This window comes from Anomaloglossus baeobatrachus, chromosome 6 (genome assembly GCF_048569485.1).
Source record: "Anomaloglossus baeobatrachus isolate aAnoBae1 chromosome 6, aAnoBae1.hap1, whole genome shotgun sequence".
NCBI lineage: Eukaryota > Metazoa > Chordata > Amphibia > Anura > Aromobatidae > Anomaloglossus > Anomaloglossus baeobatrachus.
Genome location: NC_134358.1, coordinates 350,041,091 through 350,061,102, shown reverse-complemented (window position 1 = coordinate 350,061,102; position 20,012 = coordinate 350,041,091). Strand labels below are relative to the sequence as shown.

The window sequence follows — 20,012 nt, the reverse complement described above, 5'->3', positions numbered from 1 at the left end:
ATACATATATATACACACATATACATACATATATACATACACACACATACATACATACATACATCAGTTGGGTCCAGAAATATTTGGACAGTGACACAATTTTCGCGAGTTGGGCTCTGCATGCCACCACATTGGATTTGAAATTAAACCTCTACAACAGAATTCAAGTGCAGATTGTAACGTTTAATTTGAAGGTTTGAACAAAAATATCTGATAGAAATTGTAGGAATTGTACACATTTCTTTACAAACACTCCACATTTTAGGAGGTCAAAAGTAAATTGGACAAATAAACCAAACCCAAACAAAATTATTTTTAATTTTCAATATTTTGTTGCGAATCCTTTGGAGGCAATCACTGCCTTAAGTCTGGAACCCATGGACATCACCAAACGCTGGGTTTCCTCCTTCTTAATGCTTTGCCAGGCCTTTACAGCCGCAGCCTTCAGGTCTTGCTTGTTTGTGGGTCTTTCCGTCTTAAGTCTGGATTTGAGCAAGTGAAATGCATGCTCAATTGGGTTAAGATCTGGTGATTGACTTGGCCATTGCAGAATGTTCCACTTTTTTGCACTCATGAACTCCTGGGTAGCTTTGGCTGTATGCTTGGGGTCATTGTCCATCTGTACTATGAAGCGCCGTCCGATCAACTTTGCGGCATTTGGCTGAATCTGGGCTGAAAGTATATCCCGGTACACTTCAGAATTCATCCGGCTACTCTTGTCTGCTGTTATGTCATCAATAAACACAAGTGACCCAGTGCCATTGAAAGCCATGCATGCCCATGCTATCACGTTGCCTCCACCATGTTTTACAGAGGATGTGGTGTGCCTTGGATCATGTGCCGTTCCCTTTCTTCTCCAAACTTTTTTCTTCCCATCATTCTGATACAGGTTGATCTTTGTCTCATCTGTCCATAGAATACTTTTCCAGAACGGAGCTGGCTTCATGAGGTGTTTTTCAGCAAATTTAACTCTGGCCTGTCTATTTTTGGAATTGATGAATGGTTTGCATCTAGATGTGAACCCTTTGTATTTACTTTCATGGAGTCTTCTCTTTACTGTTGACTTAGAGACAGATACACCTACTTCACTGAGAGTGTTCTGGACTTCAGTTGATGTTGTGAACGGGTTCTTCTTCACCAAAGAAAGTATGCGGCGATCATCCACCACTGTTGTCATCCGTGGACGCCCAGGCCTTTTTGAGTTCCCAAGCTCACCAGTCAATTCCTTTTTTCTCAGAATGTACCCGACTGTTGATTTTGCTACTCCAAGCATGTCTGCTATCTCTCTGATGGATTTTTTCTTTTTTTTCAGCCTCAGGATGTTCTGCTTCACCTCAATTGAGAGTTCCTTAGACCGCATGTTGTCTGGTCACAGCAACAGCTTCCAAATGCAAAACCACACACCTGTAATCAACCCCAGACCTTTTAACTACTTCATGGATTACAGGTTAACGAGGGAGACGCCTTCAGAGTTAATTGCAGCCCTTAAGAGTCCCTTGTCCAATTACTTTTGGTCCCTTGAAAAAGAGGAGGCTATGCATTACAGAGCTATGATTCCTAAACCCTTCATCCGATTTGGATGTGAAAACTCTCATATTGCAGCTGGGAATGTGCACTTTCAGCCCATAATATATTTATAATTGCATTTCTGAACATGTTTTTGTAAACAGCTAAAATAACAAAACTTGTGTCACTGTCCAAATATTTGTGGACCATAATATATATAATATATATATATATACACATATATATATATATATATATTATATATATGTGTGTATATATATATATATATATATATATATATTATATATATGTGTGTATATATATATATATATATATATATATATTATATATATGTGTATATATATATATATATATATATATATTATATATATGTGTATATATATATATATATATATATATATATATATATATATATATATATATATATATATACATACATAGATAGATCTATCTATCTATCAACCCCCTGCAGATTTAGCACGTTTGATAAGATGCAAATAAGTTAGAGCCTGCAAACTTCAAACAAGAGCAGGATTTATTAACAGATGCATAAATCTTACAAACCAACAAGTTATGTTGCTCAGTTAAATTTTAATAAATTTTCAACATAAAAGTGTGGGTCAATTATTATTCAACCCCTAGGTTTCATATTTTGTGGAATAACCCTTGTTTGCAATTACAGCTAATAATCGTCTTTTATAAGACCTGATCAGGCCGGCACAGGTCTCTGGAGTTATCTTGGCCCACTCCTCCATGCAGATCTTCTCCAAGTTATCTAGGTTCTTTGGGTGTCTCATGTGGACTTTAATCTTGAGCTCCTTCCACAAGTTTTCAATTGGGTTAAGGTCAAGAGACTGACTAGGCCACTGCAACACCTTGATTTTTTCCCTCTTGAACCAGGCCTTGGTTTTCTTGGCTGTGTGCTTTGGGTCGTTGTCTTGTTGGAAGATGAAATGACGACCCATCTTAAGATCCTTGATGGAGGAGCGGAGGTTCTTGGCCAAAATCTCCAGGTAGGCCGTGCTATCCATCTTCCCATGGATGCGGACCAGATGGCCAGGCCCCTTGGCTGAGAAACAGCCCCACAGCATGATGCTGCCACCACCATGCTTGACTGTAGGGATGGTATTCTTGGGGTCGTATGCAGTGCCATCCAGTCTCCAAACGTCACGTGTGTGGTTGGCACCAAAGATCTCGATCTTGGTCTCATCAGACCAGAGAACCTTGAACCAGTCTGTCTCAGAGTCCTCCAAGTGATCATGAGCAAACTGTAGACGAGCCTTGACATGACGCTTTGAAAGTAAAGGTACCTTACGGGCTCGTCTGATACAGAGACCATTGTGGTGGAGTACGTTACTTATGGTATTGACTGAAACCAATGTCCCCACTGCCATGAGATCTTCCCGGAGCTCCTTCCTTGTTGTCCTTGGGTTAGTCTTGACTCTTCGGACAAGCCTGGCCTCGGCACGGGTGGAAACTTTCAAAGGCTGTCCAGACCGTGGAAGGCTAACAGTAGTTCCATAAGCCTTCCACTTCCGGATGATGCTCCCAACAGTGGAGACAGGTAGGCCCAACTACTTGGAAAGGGTTTTGTACCCCTTGCCAGCCTTGTGACCCTCCACGATCTTGTCTGATGGCCTTGGAATGCTCCTTTGTCTTTCCCATGTTGACAAAGTATGAGTGCTGTTCACAAGTTTGGGGAGGGTCTTAATTAGTCAGAAAAGGCTGGAAAAAGAGATAATTAATCCAAACATGTGAAGCTCATTGTTCTTTGTGCCTGAAATACTTCTTAATACTTTAGGGGAACCAAACAGAATTCTTGTGGTTTGAGGGGTTGAATAATAAATGACCCTCTGAATAAACTTTTCACGATTTTAAAAAAAAATAAAAAAAGAAATAACAACATTCCTTTTTGCTGCAGTGCATTTCACACTTCCAGGCTGATCTACAGTCCAAATGTCACAATGCCAAGTTAATTCCGAATGTGTAAACCTGCTAAATCTGCAGGGGGTTGAATACTACTTGTAGGCACTCCATGTATCTGTATGTATATACACACATACATACACACACACACACACACACACACACCCGTATATTCGGTTTATAAGACGCACCCCCTACTTTCCCCCAAATTTGAGGGAACAAAAGCGTCTTATAAAGCGAAAAATACGGTAATTGTATAATAAAATTCTATAGCTAAATAAATTAGCTTGTAAGAAACCAAGGGGCAAAATTGTATATATTTATAGGAGAGCAAATGTATTTATATTCCTCTACCATGCATTTTTTGTTTCACTTATACATCGACTGCTAAAGGTTAAGCAAGTCCAAGAGAGCTAACTGATTCAGGTATACAATATTAAATCTAATATATAAAGGGGTGTGTGTGTGTGTGTGTGTGTGTGTGTGTGTGTGTGTGTGTGTGTGTGTGTGTGTGTGTCCGGGGATTGGCATCTGCACAGTCGCAGCTACAGCCTCAAAATTTTGCACACACACACACACACACACACACACACACACACACACGTCTGGACCCCGAGAGCGTCATAGGCTATGTTGTGAGACGAAATTTTAACCCCGCGTGTTGCAATTTACCAATCAATTTTGACCCCATCTACATAATGGGAAAAAAGTGAAACGAAAAGTGTATGCGCACCGGCGCATTTACAATCACGAAATTTTGTACAGACACCTCATGTGACCCAGGGAACGCCATAGACTGTTTTGACAGGAAAATTAAACCCGCACTTTACAGTTACTCTCCAAAAAACATGCATCCATTAAAGTAAATGGAGCCTGGAACTACAGGTTATTAGTAGGAGCTGTGATTGGTTGCTATAGGAACAAAAGACATTCATAGTGTAAGAAGCTTATATGTGAGGTACCGTAATAAGATGTCGGTGGGGAGACTGGGAAAGAGACAGACGGAGCACATTACTTGGCCAATTTAGTTATATATGTGTGGAATATCTGTGGTGTTGAAATATATGTTGTGAAATGATTTTATTAGCTTAGTTTTTGCCTTTTAATAATTACATTTCTATTTGTTTTGTGGTTTTTGTGTGCAGAATAAATTTTTGTTAAAACATTCTATTTTGTTAACAACAGTTATTAACCCGGGCGAAGCTGGATAGTACAGCTAGTATCCAATAAATATCCAAGTATAATGCCTGTGCATCCCTTAATCAATGCTATCACGAAGCATGCTAACGGTATGGCCTCTGTGGTATGGTAATCTTTTATGTCATGTACCAGGTAAATACCCAACTAGGAAGTACAAACGCATATGTGCCTCACAAACAATGCTATCGCAAAGCATGTAGATAGTGCGGCATATGTGGTGTAGTAATATAATTTATCCATAGTCATGTATTAGATAAATGCCCAACTATGAATTACAAATGCATAGGCATCTTTCAAACTGTTATCACGCAGCACGCAAACAGTGCGGCATATGTGGTGTAGTATATTTTATGTTGTGTAAGGTAAATGTCCAACTATGAATTGCGAACATATATGCGTCCCTCACACAACATTATGATGCACACTAACGATGCGGCATTTAGAGTATAGTAATGTGTTCTTACATGAAAAGTGTATGGTAAGGGCGCATAGAGTACATCAACTACCATGGGTTAAGCAAGTCCAAGAAAAATAACTAATTCGGGTACACAATATTAAATATCCAATAAATGTCCAAGTATAATGCCTGTGCATCCCTCAATCAATACAATCATGAAGCACGCAGACGGTATGGTCTCTGATGTAGTAAACTTTCATGTCATGTACCAGGTAGATCCCAAACTATGAAATACAAACGCATATATGTCCCTTAAATAACGCCATCACAAAGACGTAAACGGTGCTCTACATTTGGCGTAGTAATACATTCTATTCTGTGTGAGGTAAATGTTCAACTATGAATTGCGAACGTATATGCGTCCCTTACATCATGTTATCATGATGCACACTAACGATACGGCATCTAGGGTATAATAATATATTCTTATATGGTCCGTGTGTGATTGGAATGCTTGAGTGTCCCCAGAAAAAAACTAAAAAATAAAACCCACATGATGTAACGCAGATCAGAGCAAACATTTAGACCATAGGGCTGCCTATAATCCAGTTTCAAAATCCATTTGACTTCAGCGTGAAGATTTGGAACCAGTTCCCCCATCAATATGTTCTATAGCAGTGATCCTCATGGAAGAAAAATTTCCTCCATGCGATTCTTGAAAGTGTTTAGTGAGGCCCGATGACGATTTCCTCCTTCTCTCTGAACCTGCAGTTGGTGGAACTTGTGCTGAAGGAGATCTTGTATGTTCTGAGATGCGTTTCCTTAGGGGTCTAGATGTACATAGTATCATAGTATCATAGTTTTTAAGGTTGAAGGGAGACTCTAAGTCCATCTAGTTCAACCCGTAGCCTAACATGTTGATCCAGAGGAAGGCAAAAAAAACCCCAATGTGGCAAACAGGTTCCAATGGGGAAAAATTTCCTTCCTGACTCCACATCCGGCAATCAGACTAGTTCCCTGGATCAATACCCTGTCATAAAATCTAATATACATAACTGGTAATATTAAATTTTTCAAGAAAGGCATCCAGGCTCTGCTTAAATGTTAGTAGTGAATCACTCATTATAACATCATGCGGCAGAGAGTTCCATAGTCTCACTGCTCGTACAGTAAAGAATCCTCGTCTGTGATTATGATTAAACCTTCTTTCCTCAAGACGTAGCGGATGCCCCCGTGTTCCAGTCGCAGGCCTAGGTGTAAAAAGATCTTTGGAAAGGTCTCTGTACTGTCCCCTCATATATTTATACATTGTGATTAGATCCCCCCTAAGCCTTCGTTTTTCCAAACTAAATAACCCCAAGTTTAATAACCTATCTTGGTATTGCAGCCCCCCCATTCCTCTAATAATCTTGGTCGCTCTTCTCTGCACCCTCTCCAGTTCAGCTATGTCCTTCTTATATATCGGTGACCAGAATTGTACACAGTATTCTAGGTGCGGTCGCACTAGTGACTTGTACAGAGGTAGAACTATATTTTTTTCATGAACACTTATACCTCTTTTAATACATCCCATTATTTTATTAGCCCTGGCAGCAGCTGCCTGACACTGTCCACTAAAGTGAAGTTTACCATCCACCCATACACCCAAGTCTTTTTCTGTGTCTGTTTTACCCAGTGTTCTACAATTAAGTACATAATCATAAATGTTATTTCCTCTACCCAAGTGCATGACCTTACATTTATCTACATTAAACTTCAATTGCCACTTCTCAGCCCAATCCTCCAATTTACATAAATCTCCCTGTAATATAAAATTATCCTCCTCTGTATTGATTACTCTGCAGAGTTTAGTATCATCTGCAAATATTAAAATTCTACTCCGCATGCCCCCAACAAGGTCATTTATAAATATGTTGAAAAGAAGCGGGCCCAATACTGACCCCTGTGGTACCCCACTATGAACTGAGACCCAGTCCGAGTACGTACCATTAATAACCACCCTTTGTTTCCTATCACTGAGCCAGTTTTTAACCCAGTTACACATATTTTCCCCTATCCCCATTATTCTCATTTTATGTACCAACCTTTTGTGTGGCACCGTATCAAAAGCTTTTGAAAAGTCCATATACACAACATCCACTGCATTTCCCTGGTCCAGGCTTGAACTTACCTCTTCATAGAAGCTGATCAAATTAGTTTGACAGGATCGATCCCTCATAAACCCATGTTGATACTCTGTCATAAGGTTATTTTTCTTGAGATACTCCAGTATAGCATCTCTCAAGAAACCCTCAAGGATTTTACCAACCGTAGAGGTTAAACTTACCGGCCTATAATTTCCCGGCTCAGTTTTTGTCCCCTTTTTGAATATTGGCACCACATTTGCTATGCGCCAGTCCTGCGGTACCGACCCTGTTATTAAGGAATCTGAGAAGATTAAAAATAATGGTCTATCTATCACAGAACTCAATTCCTGTAGTACTCTGGGGTGTATGCCATCCGGGCCCGGAGATTTGTCAACCTTAGTGATTTCGAGGCGGCGGCGTACTTCCTGCTGGGTTAAGCAGGTAATATTCAAGGGTGAATTTATGGTATCACTGGTCATGTCATCTGCCATGGCATTTTCTTGTATAAAAACCGTAGAAAAAAAGTCATTCAGCAGGTTGGCTTTACCCACATCCCACAGTCTTTCCTGCATTGGTGGCAAGTGGCCTTGTAGACCACATGAAGTCGAGCAGTTAATGATGTAATTTTGAAACTGGTTCCATCTGTAAGTTGTAATAGTTGTTCGTTCCCCATGTATTTACAGAAGCCACATCGTTGAGAGCCGCATCTGTAACAATCTGTGGTGTTTAGCCATGTCCCGCATGTAATGTTAAGAGCATAGAGGCTCAGTGAGATGGTATTCCCAAGATTCTTGGCCTTTCTTGCTACGATATTAACTCCTTGTACCAGCACCTCAAACATAGCCTGTCGGGGAGAGCTGGGCAGATTCCCCTTATGGCTCAGTATGCACAAGAGGGAGCTATCACACCAGGCACACATACAGAAAAGCAACCCCAGCTCCTACCATCATAAAGCCCTGCTGAGCGAGAGCCCAGAGCAAGCCAGGAACCCCAGCAGCCAGTACAGCCAAAGTCAGCAACACACCCTGTCAAAAGCCCAAATAAAAGATCTCAGAGAGCTGCAAGATGCAATACATCGAGGATTGGAAGAGTGGATTAGAAAACTTCCAGAAACTCACCATCTACCGGTCACTGCGGAGGGACTACAATCTGAACCCATATCTGGAGAGGGTACACCACTGCAAAGACAGGCAGACCCCGAGTCTATACATGGAAGGAAAAAGGGTTCGGGACTCAGCACCAATGCAGTAATATAAAACTTGGAACTGCTTTTAATTTCCCCTGTTTGTCCGAAATGCGTAAAGCCGCGAGGCAAATCGCATGGCGATATTTTGGATGACCTGTGTACCTTCGTTTTAGATTTTCTAATAAAGTTCCAAGTTTTATATTACTGCATTGGTGCTGAGTCCCAAACCCTTTTTCCTTCCATATCTACTCTGAATCACGGACCGGCCTGTCCGGGGGACTGCGGGCATCCATCCTTGCCTTGGAGACTTCATATGGGTGAGCTGAAACCTTCATTATTTTCCTGAGTCTATACAGACTGAGTGCCCACAGCCTAGAGGTGGAAACAAAGCGGCAGCGACAGACATACAAGCCGCGGGAGAACAGACTGTGCCAGCACTGCCAGCAGGAAACTCTGGAGGACAAGGTGCATTTCTTGCTGCACTGTAACAAATACTCAGCAGTGAGGGCCTCCCACTTCCAGAAATTTATCACTCATACCCCGGACTTTCTATCCATGAACGAGGAGATAAACTCCGCATCCTACTGGGGGAAGAGTAATCAATGGTGGAGATCACCGCCCAATATGTCGCCACATGTCATAAGCTGAGGGGAACATAAGGGCCACTAAAAGGACTTTCAGAGCCCAAATTGTGCCCCCAACTCCACTAACCCTGATCCCCTCCCACCACACTTACTGTATTTCTCTTGCTTTGGCAACACTAATTGTATTTTGGTCCTGCCAATAAAGCATATTTGCATTTGAATTTAGAGAGATAGAGAGAAAAACTGGGATTACGCCAGGCTGGTTTGTACCCAATAGGATCCTGTCTATCAGCATGCCAGCGTTCACATGCGTTTGCGTGCAGTATAGTCAAGATCCAGTGGCAAATAGTATTTGGACGCAGCTCAAAAACGCTATAAGTAGCGTTTTTGAAAAATGTTAAAATACTGCAACTTACTGGATCCTCACTATACTGCATGCAAACGCATGTTGATGCGCGTCCATTGCAAATGCATTGAAATTAAACGTATTTGCACTAGATCTGCTTTTGCTGCAAAAAAAAAAAAAAAAAAACGTTCAGGACGCATGTTAAAAAAAACGTAGTGTTAAAGCAGCCTTAGAGCGCAATGAAAGGACAGAACCGGAAGTGTGAATGGTGAGTATTTCCTCTTATTGCAAACCATTGCTCTTAAACCAAGTTACAAATTTTTAAAAAGCTTTGCTTGTCTTGCAAAACGCTCTCAAACCAAGTTACTCTTAATCCAAGGTCGCATTGTACAAGGAGTCCCTCAGGCATAAGGCAGCACTTTGCCAATATACACAGAGGAGATACAAGGGCACAGTGTGATAGCAATAGAAACAGTGTCAACCAAACAGGAGGAGACGGAAGAAAATTACTTAACAGACAGGAATCCATGTGGATATTGAGATTAGACACCAGACACCCGGCTGGTATGAACAGACAATCAGACCTTTCATGTATATTAAAAATTAACTGGAAAAAAGAAAAGAAAAAAAAAAAAAACAAATACAGATAAAAAATTATTCCTAAAAAACACAATTTCATCATTGGAATCAAATTGTACAATTTCATTATACATTCTACAGTTGTATGATTCAACTATATTATACAAAAAATGTTAATATTATATATGCTATAAAAAAATAAACCCTTGTTTTTCCTGTCCCAGGTACAGTGGAACCTTGGTTTACGAGAACAATCTATACTGGTAGTTTGCTTGTAAACCAAGTTACTCATCTAGCAAAGCAAGATTTCCCATAGGAAATCATTGGAATGCGCACAAGTTGTGGAACAAATTGTCTAACGTCCAATCCTGGTCCCCTATTGTGCCATTGCACAAACTCGCACATTATGCTCACCTTACCTTCCATTGCCGGCCTACTGGTTCTTGCAGGTCGCCGGTCCAGGATGTGTATCCAGTAACCATCGCGACCGATGCAGGACCTTCCACTGCCAGAGCGCTGACGTCAAAGGCAGGAGCCGCTTGCCTCTGATTGGCCAGCGCGCTGCCATTGAGTAGAGGCTGACAGCTGAAGTTCCGACATCGGTTGCGATGGTTACCAGATACATATCTCTGAGTATAATAGGAGGACTATTATAGCACGGGAGATGGAGCACGACGGGGGGGGGGGTGCGCAGGCAGCATGTCGGATGGAGCACGACAAGGGGGTGCGCAGCATGTCGGATGGAGCACGACGGGGGGGGTGCGCAGGCAGCATGTCGGATGGAGCACGACGGGGGGGGTGCGCAGGCAGCATGTCGGATGGAGCACGACGGGGGGGGGTGCGCAGGCAGCATGTCGGATGGAGCACGACAGGGGGGTGCGCAGGCAGCATGTCGGATGGAGCACGACGGGGGGGGGTGCGCAGGCAGCATGTCGGATGGAGCACGACGGGGGGGTGCGCGCGCAGCATGTCGGATGGAGCACGACGGGGGGGGGTGCGCAGCATGTCGGATGGAGCACGACGGGGGGGGGGTGCGCAGCATGTCGGATGGAGCACGACGGGGGGGGGTGCGCAGCATGTCGGATGGAGCACGACGGGGGGGGGGGTGCGCAGCATGTCGGATGGAGCACGACGGGGGGGGTGCGCAGCATGTCGGATGGAGCACGACGGGGGGGTGCGCAGCATGTCGGATGGAGCACGACGGGGGGGTGCGCAGCATGTCGGATGGAGCACGACGGGGGGGTGCGCAGCATGTCGGATGGAGCACGACGGGGGGGTGCGCAGCATGTCGGATGGAGCACGACGGGGGGGTGCGCAGCATGTCGGATGGAGCACGACGGGGGGGTGCGCAGCATGTCGGATGGAGCACGACGGGGGGGTGCGCAGCATGTCGGATGGAGCACGACGGGGGGGTGCGCAGCATGTCGGATGGAGCACGACGGGGGGGTGCGCAGCATGTCGGATGGAGCACGACGGGGGGGGTGCGCAGCATGTCGGATGGAGCACGACGGGGGGGTGCGCAGCATGTCGGATGGAGCACGACGGGGGGGGTGCGCAGCATGTCGGATGGAGCACGACGGGGGGGTGCGCAGCATGTCGGATGGAGCACGACGGGGGGGTGCGCAGCATGTCGGATGGAGCACGACGGGGGGGTGCGCAGCATGTCGGATGGAGCACGACGGGGGGGTGCGCAGCATGTCGGATGGAGCACGACGGGGGGGTGCGCAGCATGTCGGATGGAGCACGACGGGGGGGTGCGCAGCATGTCGGATGGAGCACGACGGGGGGGTGCGCAGCATGTCGGATGGAGCACGACGGGGGGGTGCGCAGCATGTCGGATGGAGCACGACGGGGGGGTGCGCAGCATGTCGGATGGAGCACGACGGGGGGGTGCGCAGCATGTCGGATGGAGCACGACGGGGGGGTGCGCAGCATGTCGGATGGAGCACGACGGGGGGGTGCGCAGCATGTCGGATGGAGCACGACGGGGGGGTGCGCAGCATGTCGGATGGAGCACGACGGGGGGGTGCGCAGCATGTCGGATGGAGCACGACGGGGGGGTGCGCAGCATGTCGGATGGAGCACGACGGGGGGGTGCGCAGCATGTCGGATGGAGCACGACGGGGGGGTGCGCAGCATGTCGGATGGAGCACGACGGGGGGGTGCGCAGCATGTCGGATGGAGCACGACGGGGGGGTGCGCAGCATGTCGGATGGAGCACGACGGGGGGGTGCGCAGCATGTCGGATGGAGCACGACGGGGGGGTGCGCAGCATGTCGGATGGAGCACGACGGGGGGGTGCGCAGCATGTCGGATGGAGCACGACGGGGGGGGTGCGCAGCATGTCGGATGGAGCACGACGGGGGGGTGCGCAGCATGTCGGATGGAGCACGACGGGGGGGTGCGCAGCATGTCGGATGGAGCACGACGGGGGGGTGCGCAGCATGTCGGATGGAGCACGACGGGGGGGTGCGCAGCATGTCGGATGGAGCACGACGGGGGGGGGGGTGCGCAGCATGTCGGATGGAGCACGACGGGGGGGGGTGCGCAGCATGTCGGATGGAGCACGACGGGGGGGGTGCGCAGCATGTCGGATGGAGCACGACGGGGGGGGTGCGCAGCATGTCGGATGGAGCACGACGGGGGGGTGCGCAGCATGTCGGATGGAGCACGACGGGGGGGTGCGCAGCATGTCGGATGGAGCACGACGGGGGGGTGCGCAGCATGTCGGATGGAGCACGACGGGGGGGTGCGCAGCATGTCGGATGGAGCACGACGGGGGGGGTGCGCAGCATGTCGGATGGAGCACGACGGGGGGGTGCGCAGCATGTCGGATGGAGCACGACGGGGGGGTGCGCAGCATGTCGGATGGAGCACGACGGGGGGGTGCGCAGCATGTCGGATGGAGCACGACGGGGGGGTGCGCAGCATGTCGGATGGAGCACGACGGGGGGGTGCGCAGCATGTCGGATGGAGCACGACGGGGGGGTGCGCAGCATGTCGGATGGAGCACGACGGGGGGTGCGCAGCATGTCGGATGGAGCACGACGGGGGGTGCGCAGCATGTCGGATGGAGCACGACGGGGGGGGTGCGCAGCATGTCGGATGGAGCACGACGGGGGGGGGTGCGCAGCATGTCGGATGGAGCACGACGGGGGGGGGTGCGCAGCATGTCGGATGGAGCACGACGGGGGGGGGGGGGGGGTGCGCACCTCCACACGTGCACCGCACAACACACCACACAAACCGCCCTACACAGACACCTACACACAGACAACGCTGCACACACACACACACACACACACACACACACACAACACCCAACACACAAACACCGTGGCATACACAAATATACGCACATACCGCGCAACACACACACATTGCAAAAAACATACCTCCCCCCAAAACACACACCCCACAGCCACACCCACACCAACCGCGCAACACACGGCGCTCCACAAAACGCAACACACAACCAACACCGCTCTCACACCCCCACAACACCCAGAACATTTACAGTGCCCTACACAAACACTTGGCAACTACACAACAACATCTATATGAATAACAAAAATCATACATTAACTACACAATACGTAAATTCTAGAATACCCGATGCGTTAGAAATTGGGCCACCTTCTAGTATATATATATATATATATATATATATATATATATATATATATATATTATATTAATTAGTTATCATATGGTCCTATAAATAACACATAGTTCCAATCTTTTGTATTTGGGAGATATATGCCAAATTCATCTATAGATCTTCAAGCATTATACATCTCTTTTTCAATGCATGGATAATTGTTGGATCTAGATAAAATAATTGTATAGTGAAAATATTTCAACAACGAATGTTAAATAATTGATCTACCACCATTTGTAAAGTTGACCAGTGGAGCGATATAAGTATTCCCCACCATTTGTCGGGATATACCGCTGGCTGGTCCACTAGATCGTATTTTGTACTTTAGACCCTTAGGTGGGCTTTGCACGTTGCGACATCGCAAGCCGATGCTGAGATGTCGCACGCGATAGTCCCCGCCCCCGTCGCAGGTACGATATATTGTGAAAGCTGGCGTAGCGAAAATTATCGCTACGCCAGCTTCACATACACTCACCTGCCATGCGACCGTCGCTCTGACCGGCGACCCGCCTCCTTGTTAAGGGGGCGGGTCGTGCGGCGTCACAGCGACGTCACACGGCAGGCGGCCAATCGGAGCGTTGAGGCGGTGATGAGTGGGATGTAAACATCCCGCCCACTTCCTTCCTTCCGCATATTCTACGGAAGCCGCGGTGACGCCGGTAGGAGATGTTCCTCGCTCCTGCGACTTCACACACAGCGATGTGTGCTGCCGCAGGAGCGAGGAACACCATCGGACCATCGCGTCAGCGTAATTATGGATTACGCCGACGCTGCACCGATGATACGATTACGACGCTTTTGCGCTCGTTAATCGTATCATCTAGGCTTTACACACTACGATATCGTCTGCGATGCCGGATGTACGTCACTTTCAATTTGACCCCACCGACATCGCAGCTGCGATGTCGTAGTGTGCAAAGTACCCCTTAGGGTATTTTATATTTAAATAACCCCCCCTTTTTTTCACGTTTCAATATATTGATAATTAATAAAGTTTAACAAAAATGTAGGAGTATTTTTAAGTAAAAGTTTACAGCGATCGCGATTATAATGGCGCTGTCAAATATTGACAGTGCCATTTCAGGGGTTAAACGGCACGAGCAGATAACGATTCTGCTCGTGCTTAGCAGGCACACATCTCATCTGTGAAAATCAGCTGAGATGTGCACTGATCGCGGCATGCTGCCGGCGGCAGACCGCGGGCAGTAACATTATGACCGCTAGGATGTAATATTACTGCCCGCGGTTGTTAAGGGGTTAAACAGTATGGGGACTGCATGCTACTATATGAAAGACACGTTATACATAGACTAGGGGGGTGTATTATAATACAAGAAAGCCTATGGGGTGCATTAAACAGTATGTGGACTGCATAATACAATAGGAAGGACTATGGGGGCTACGAAGGGTTATGTGGGACCCATTATACTATATGGAAGTATATGTGGGGCCATTATAGTATTTGGAGAGCTATATACAAGGAGGGACAAAGATAAAAGCATGGGGTGGGAAAGTTTTGTGCTGATGGAAAGAGTTTCACTTAGCACCCAGTTTTCCCGTGCTCTGCTGTACATCTTTCCCTCAGCATCCAGCTTTCCCATGCTCTAATATCATGAGAAAGCTGGATGCTGAGGGAAAGATGTACATCAGAGCATGGGGAAGGTGCATGATGATGTCAAGATGGATAACAAAACAGAAGAGCTGGGTGCTGATTGAAAGAGGGATTTCAGATCATGGGAAACATGAGTAATGAGGAAGAGCCCAGTGTCAGCGACACTATGCCGTACCCAAAGTGTCTGTTTACAGTTGGGGGCCCAGGTTAAACTTTGCAATGGGGCCCATCAGACTCTAGTTGCACCACTGGATCCGGCAGTTATTTGAATGTAGACGGGTTATACAGAGCTCAAGAATATACTAGACTAACTGGCAGCATGCCAAGTAGTCCACTAATGGTAATCTCCTGCTAATTAAAGGGAATCAATTACCAGGATTTTCGAATATAACAAAGCGAGTGCTATTCTGGCACTATCAGGCTAATGCTATGCATACCTGTAGAAAGACAGCAAAAAGAGGACTAAATATCCTCCACAATTTAAATACTCACAGTAAGATAAGCAGTGGTGAACTGCTCAGGCCAAAAAACGAATGCCCATTCTGATCGCATAGTTATGACCTCACAAGTCCTGCTAGTGAAAAGTTAAAATAGATTGTATAATACTTAGGCCTAAGCCACACGGCGAGAAAATCGGTGCGAGTGGAGTGCGATAAAACATCGCATTCCCCTCGGACCAATTCTAGCCTGTGTGTCAGCACACATGAGCGATTATTTTCTCAGCCCTAATAGGACCGAGAAAACAATCGTAGCATGCTGCAATTGTAAGCCGAGTCTCTTTCTCTCGCACCCATTTAAGTGAATGGGGCGAGAGAAAAATCGCACTGCACTCGCGGTACACCGGTGTACCGCAAGAATGGCAATAGCCGGCTACGCAGGAGACAGGGAGATAAATCCCTCCCTCCCCTCCTGAGTGCTGGCCCGCCCCCCGCAGCTGAGGTCTGCTTGCACGAACGGACCTCAGTTGCAAGGACACACGCATGACACTCGGCTCTGCTGTACTGCCAGCACGAGCCGAGTGTCATGCAAGGGGATCGCAGTAGTCCCCGTGTGGCCCCAGCCTAAAAGATACACTACGCAGCCCAGTAAGTGACATATCACTGGAAAAGGGCTCTCTTTTCCTTCTTCATGCTGCTCTAAGATTAGGTGGCCCAAACTTGGTTACAGAGTCCCTTTCCCCTTAAAAGGGTGTTTCCACCATTAGGAAAACAGACCCAAGCTCTCTAAAATAAAGCATATAAGTAAAATATATCTTTGTACCGTGTTCGCCAGTAGAGATAAAAAAATTGTTTAAAAGAACAGAGTCTTCAGTGGTTGATACCTTTTAATGGCTAACTGAAAAGATGGTAATAATTGCAAGCTTTCGAGACTACTCAGATCTCTTCATCAGGCATGGTAACCATGCCTGATGAAGAGACCTGAGTAGTCTCGAAAGCTTGCAATTATTACCATCTTTTCAGTTAGCCATTAAAAGGTATCAACCACTGAGGACTCTGTTCTTTTAAACATTTTTTTTTTTAAAATAAAGCATGTACTCACAGTCACCTGGTCTCAGTGGGTTGGCTACAGCGGTGACATAACTAGAGTGGGCATCATAGCTGTAGCCAATCACTGAGCTCAGCAGCTGTACCCTCTAGCTCAACAAAGCTGATCACTGATTGGCTACAACAATGGTGTGCACAGTAGTTGTGATGTCACCGCTGCAGCCAAACCACCAAGACCAGAGCAGAAGTGAAGCGACGCCATGGGACCCGGAGAGGGTCCAATATCTGCTCCATTTCTTATTTTAGGAGTGTTTCTTGAAAATAGAAAATCCCTTTAAGTGTATGAAAGCGTAAACCTCTCTCCAGACATTTCCCTGACAGCTGGTGGCAGCTCGCACTATACGCACTACTGTCCAGGAAGCATATCACTGAAGAGACTGCCACAAACAAAAGCAGCAGCCTAAACATAGGCTCAGCCTTTCGTGTGCCACGGCCACATTGTTGGTACGGAACACCACAAACCATTTTACTCACCCGAAGCACGGGGAAGCCTTGGTGCCAGGAAAAGGAGACAGAGCCAAGGCAGCGAGCAATAAGCAGTACCAGCCATCATCCGGACAATAACCGTGCCCATCACATCACCCCTACGCTTCCTTCCTTCCTAATTGTTGTCTCGGGGGTTTCCTCTGTTTTACTGCATCGCACTTTTCCGGCTGCTATGGGGGGTAACCCCTCCCTTTCAGACTGCTTCCTACTGGATGAGTGAGCCAATCCAAGTCTCATCACAAGCCGTGATGTACGCCCCATCGCTAAGCTCCTCCCAGCATGACGATTAGGTAGCACGCCTGCTCTGTGATGCAGTGAGAACGCATGCGCACTGCCGTGCCTGCCCAGTGACGAAATTCCGTCTACATTACCTACGGTAGCTTTAGCCTGAGAGGACTAGCTCTAGCAAATCCACGCTAGACTACAATCCACGCGTCTAGAATGGTGTTGCGGCTGTCATGGGATAACGTCACAAAGAAAGGATTGGGTATCCTTCACCTGATACTAGGAGAAAGAATCGTTATGCTGTGCGTAGAGTGTGGATGCTGGAAATTAGGGTTGTGTGTAGATTGAAGTCTAGCAACTGCAATTTACACTGCTCACCAGTGAGGTGATTAGATTGGAGGTTCTTTAGTGAGGAGCTCCCTGTAGCCATTAAGCTGTAAGGAGGGAGATCTTCACAGTACAACTGCAGGCTAGACAGTTCAGTGCTGAGGGGGGCAGAATGGAGGTGCAGGAATGAGGCCCTAACAGTACAACTCCAGGCTAGACATTTCAGTGCTGAGGGGGGCAGAATGGAGGTGCAGGAATGAGGTCCTCACAGTACAACTCCAAGCTAGACAGTTCATTACTGAGAAGACTAGAATGAAGGTGCTGGAATGAGATCCACACAGTATAACTCCAGGCTAGACATTTCAGTGCTGAGGGGGGCAGAATGGAGGTGCTGGAATGAGGTCCTCACAGTACAACTCCAGGCTAGACATTTCAGTGCTGAGGGGGGCAGAATGGAGGTGCTGGAATGAGGTCCTCATAGTACAACTCCAGGCTAGACAGTTCATTGCTGAGGGGGCTAGAATGGAGGTGCTGGAATGAGATCCACACAGTATAACTCCAGGCTAGACATTTCAGTGCTGAGGGGGGCAGAATGGAGGTGCTGGAATGAGGTCCTCACAGTATAACTCCAGGCTAGACATTTCAGTGCTGAGGGGGGCAGAATGGAGGTGCTGGAATGAGGTCCTCACAGTACAACTCCAGGCTAGACATTTCAGTGCTGAGGGGGGCAGAATGGAGGTGCTGGAATGAGGTCCTCATAGTACAACTCCAGGCTAGACAGTTCATTGCTGAGGGGGCTAGAATGGAGGTGCTGGAATGAGGTCCTCACTAGTGATGAGCGAGCATGCTTGTAACTACTCGGTACTCGCACGAGTATCGCTGTACTCGGGCTGCTCGGCGGGGACCGAGTAATCTCGCGATACTCGTGCTGTACTCGTGGTCTTCATTTCTGCATGTTGGCGCTCTTTTGAGAGCCAGCCCTCATGCAGGGATTGGCTGGCAGACCACTGCAATGCCACAGCCCTGTTAGTTGTGGAATTGCAGTGATTGGCCGGCCTGCACAGCGTGACCGAGCCTTTATATCGGCCGGCGCGCTGTGCTCTGCTCACAGCTATCCAGACAGTCAGTGCAGGGAGAGTGTCGCTGATTCAGGGAAAGCTTTGCGGCCCTTTATAGCTTTTTCAGTTGCAGGGCTGCAAACAGTGTGACCAAAAGTCCTTCTCAGGACTATTCTAGTATACAGGCAGGCAGGGTATAGCCAGGTCGGAGTACAGTAGCAGAGTCCTTCTCAGGACTATTGTTGCTATATACAGGCAGGGTATAGCCAGGTCTGAATACAGGCTAGTGACCAAAAGAGTCCTTGTCAGGACTATTGTACCAGTATACAGGCAGGCAGGCAGGGTAGTGGTGACCATATACCAGCCTTCATCATATCTGGGGCTGGTGTACACAGTGTAAAACAGTCCAGATAGTGTCTGACTTGTCTGTAATTGTCGCTCCCCAAAAAAACCTGTTAGGTTCTTATTGCGTCCGTGCTTGGTTTTTAAAACCGCACGTGTGTGCCTGTTGGTGGCAGCGTACAGGTGCACTTGTGTGCAATTTCCAGAAACTTTGATATAACGCACAAGTAGTGAATATACACGTCAGCAGTGCACAGCATTGCAAAATGCGCAAGGGCATTGGCAAGGAACAAGGAAGTGGACGTGATGGTGGTGCAGGCAGAGGCCGAGGTCGTGGGCAAGCTCTAATTTCGCCACAACAAAGGGCCACATCTAGTCGCTCGCACGTCCTGTCCCAAATTCTTGGGGACCGCAGCAGTACACCGCTCTTGAACCAAGACCAGTGTCAACAGGTTGTTAGTTGGATAGCAGATAATGCTTCCAGTCAGATTGGCACCACCACAAACACTCTGTCTTCCACACGGTCAAGTGTCAGTAGCCGTGATACTGCACCGCACATTTCTGAACCTGATCCTCCTTCCTACCACCAGGCTGAGTACACGTCCTCCTCGGACATTAATGATCCCACACTTGGACACTCGGAAGAGCTGTTCACGTTTCCATTCACACATTCTGGCCTCTCGCCAGCTCATATTGAAGTGGGTCATGAGGAGATCGTCTGTACAGATGGCCAAATATTTGAGCAGCCACGTTCTCACGAAGTTGGCAACATGTCTCAACAAGTGGTGGACGATGATGAGACACAATTGTCAGGAAGTCAGGAGGAGGAGCAGGGTGCGGAAGAGGAAGACGACGTGGTGGATGATCCAGTAACTGACCCAACCTG

General features: G+C 47.3%; 1 protein-coding gene across 2 annotated transcripts in view; it reads right to left on the bottom strand.

The window, feature by feature from the left end:
- Window positions 1–17,394, bottom strand: part of TGFBR1 (transforming growth factor beta receptor 1) — a 349,773-nt gene extending 332,379 nt beyond the window's left edge. Inside the window, exon 1 of one of the 2 annotated variants that reach the window (XM_075315001.1) lies at window positions 17,163–17,394. In XM_075315001.1, coding sequence (XP_075171116.1) covers window positions 17,163–17,262 — 100 coding nt within the window. In that variant the 5' untranslated portion in view covers window positions 17,263–17,394. The remainder of the gene's footprint in view (window positions 1–17,162) is intronic. The other variant, XM_075315000.1, reaches the window with a different exon arrangement.
- Window positions 17,395–20,012: the final 2,618 nt, after the last annotated feature.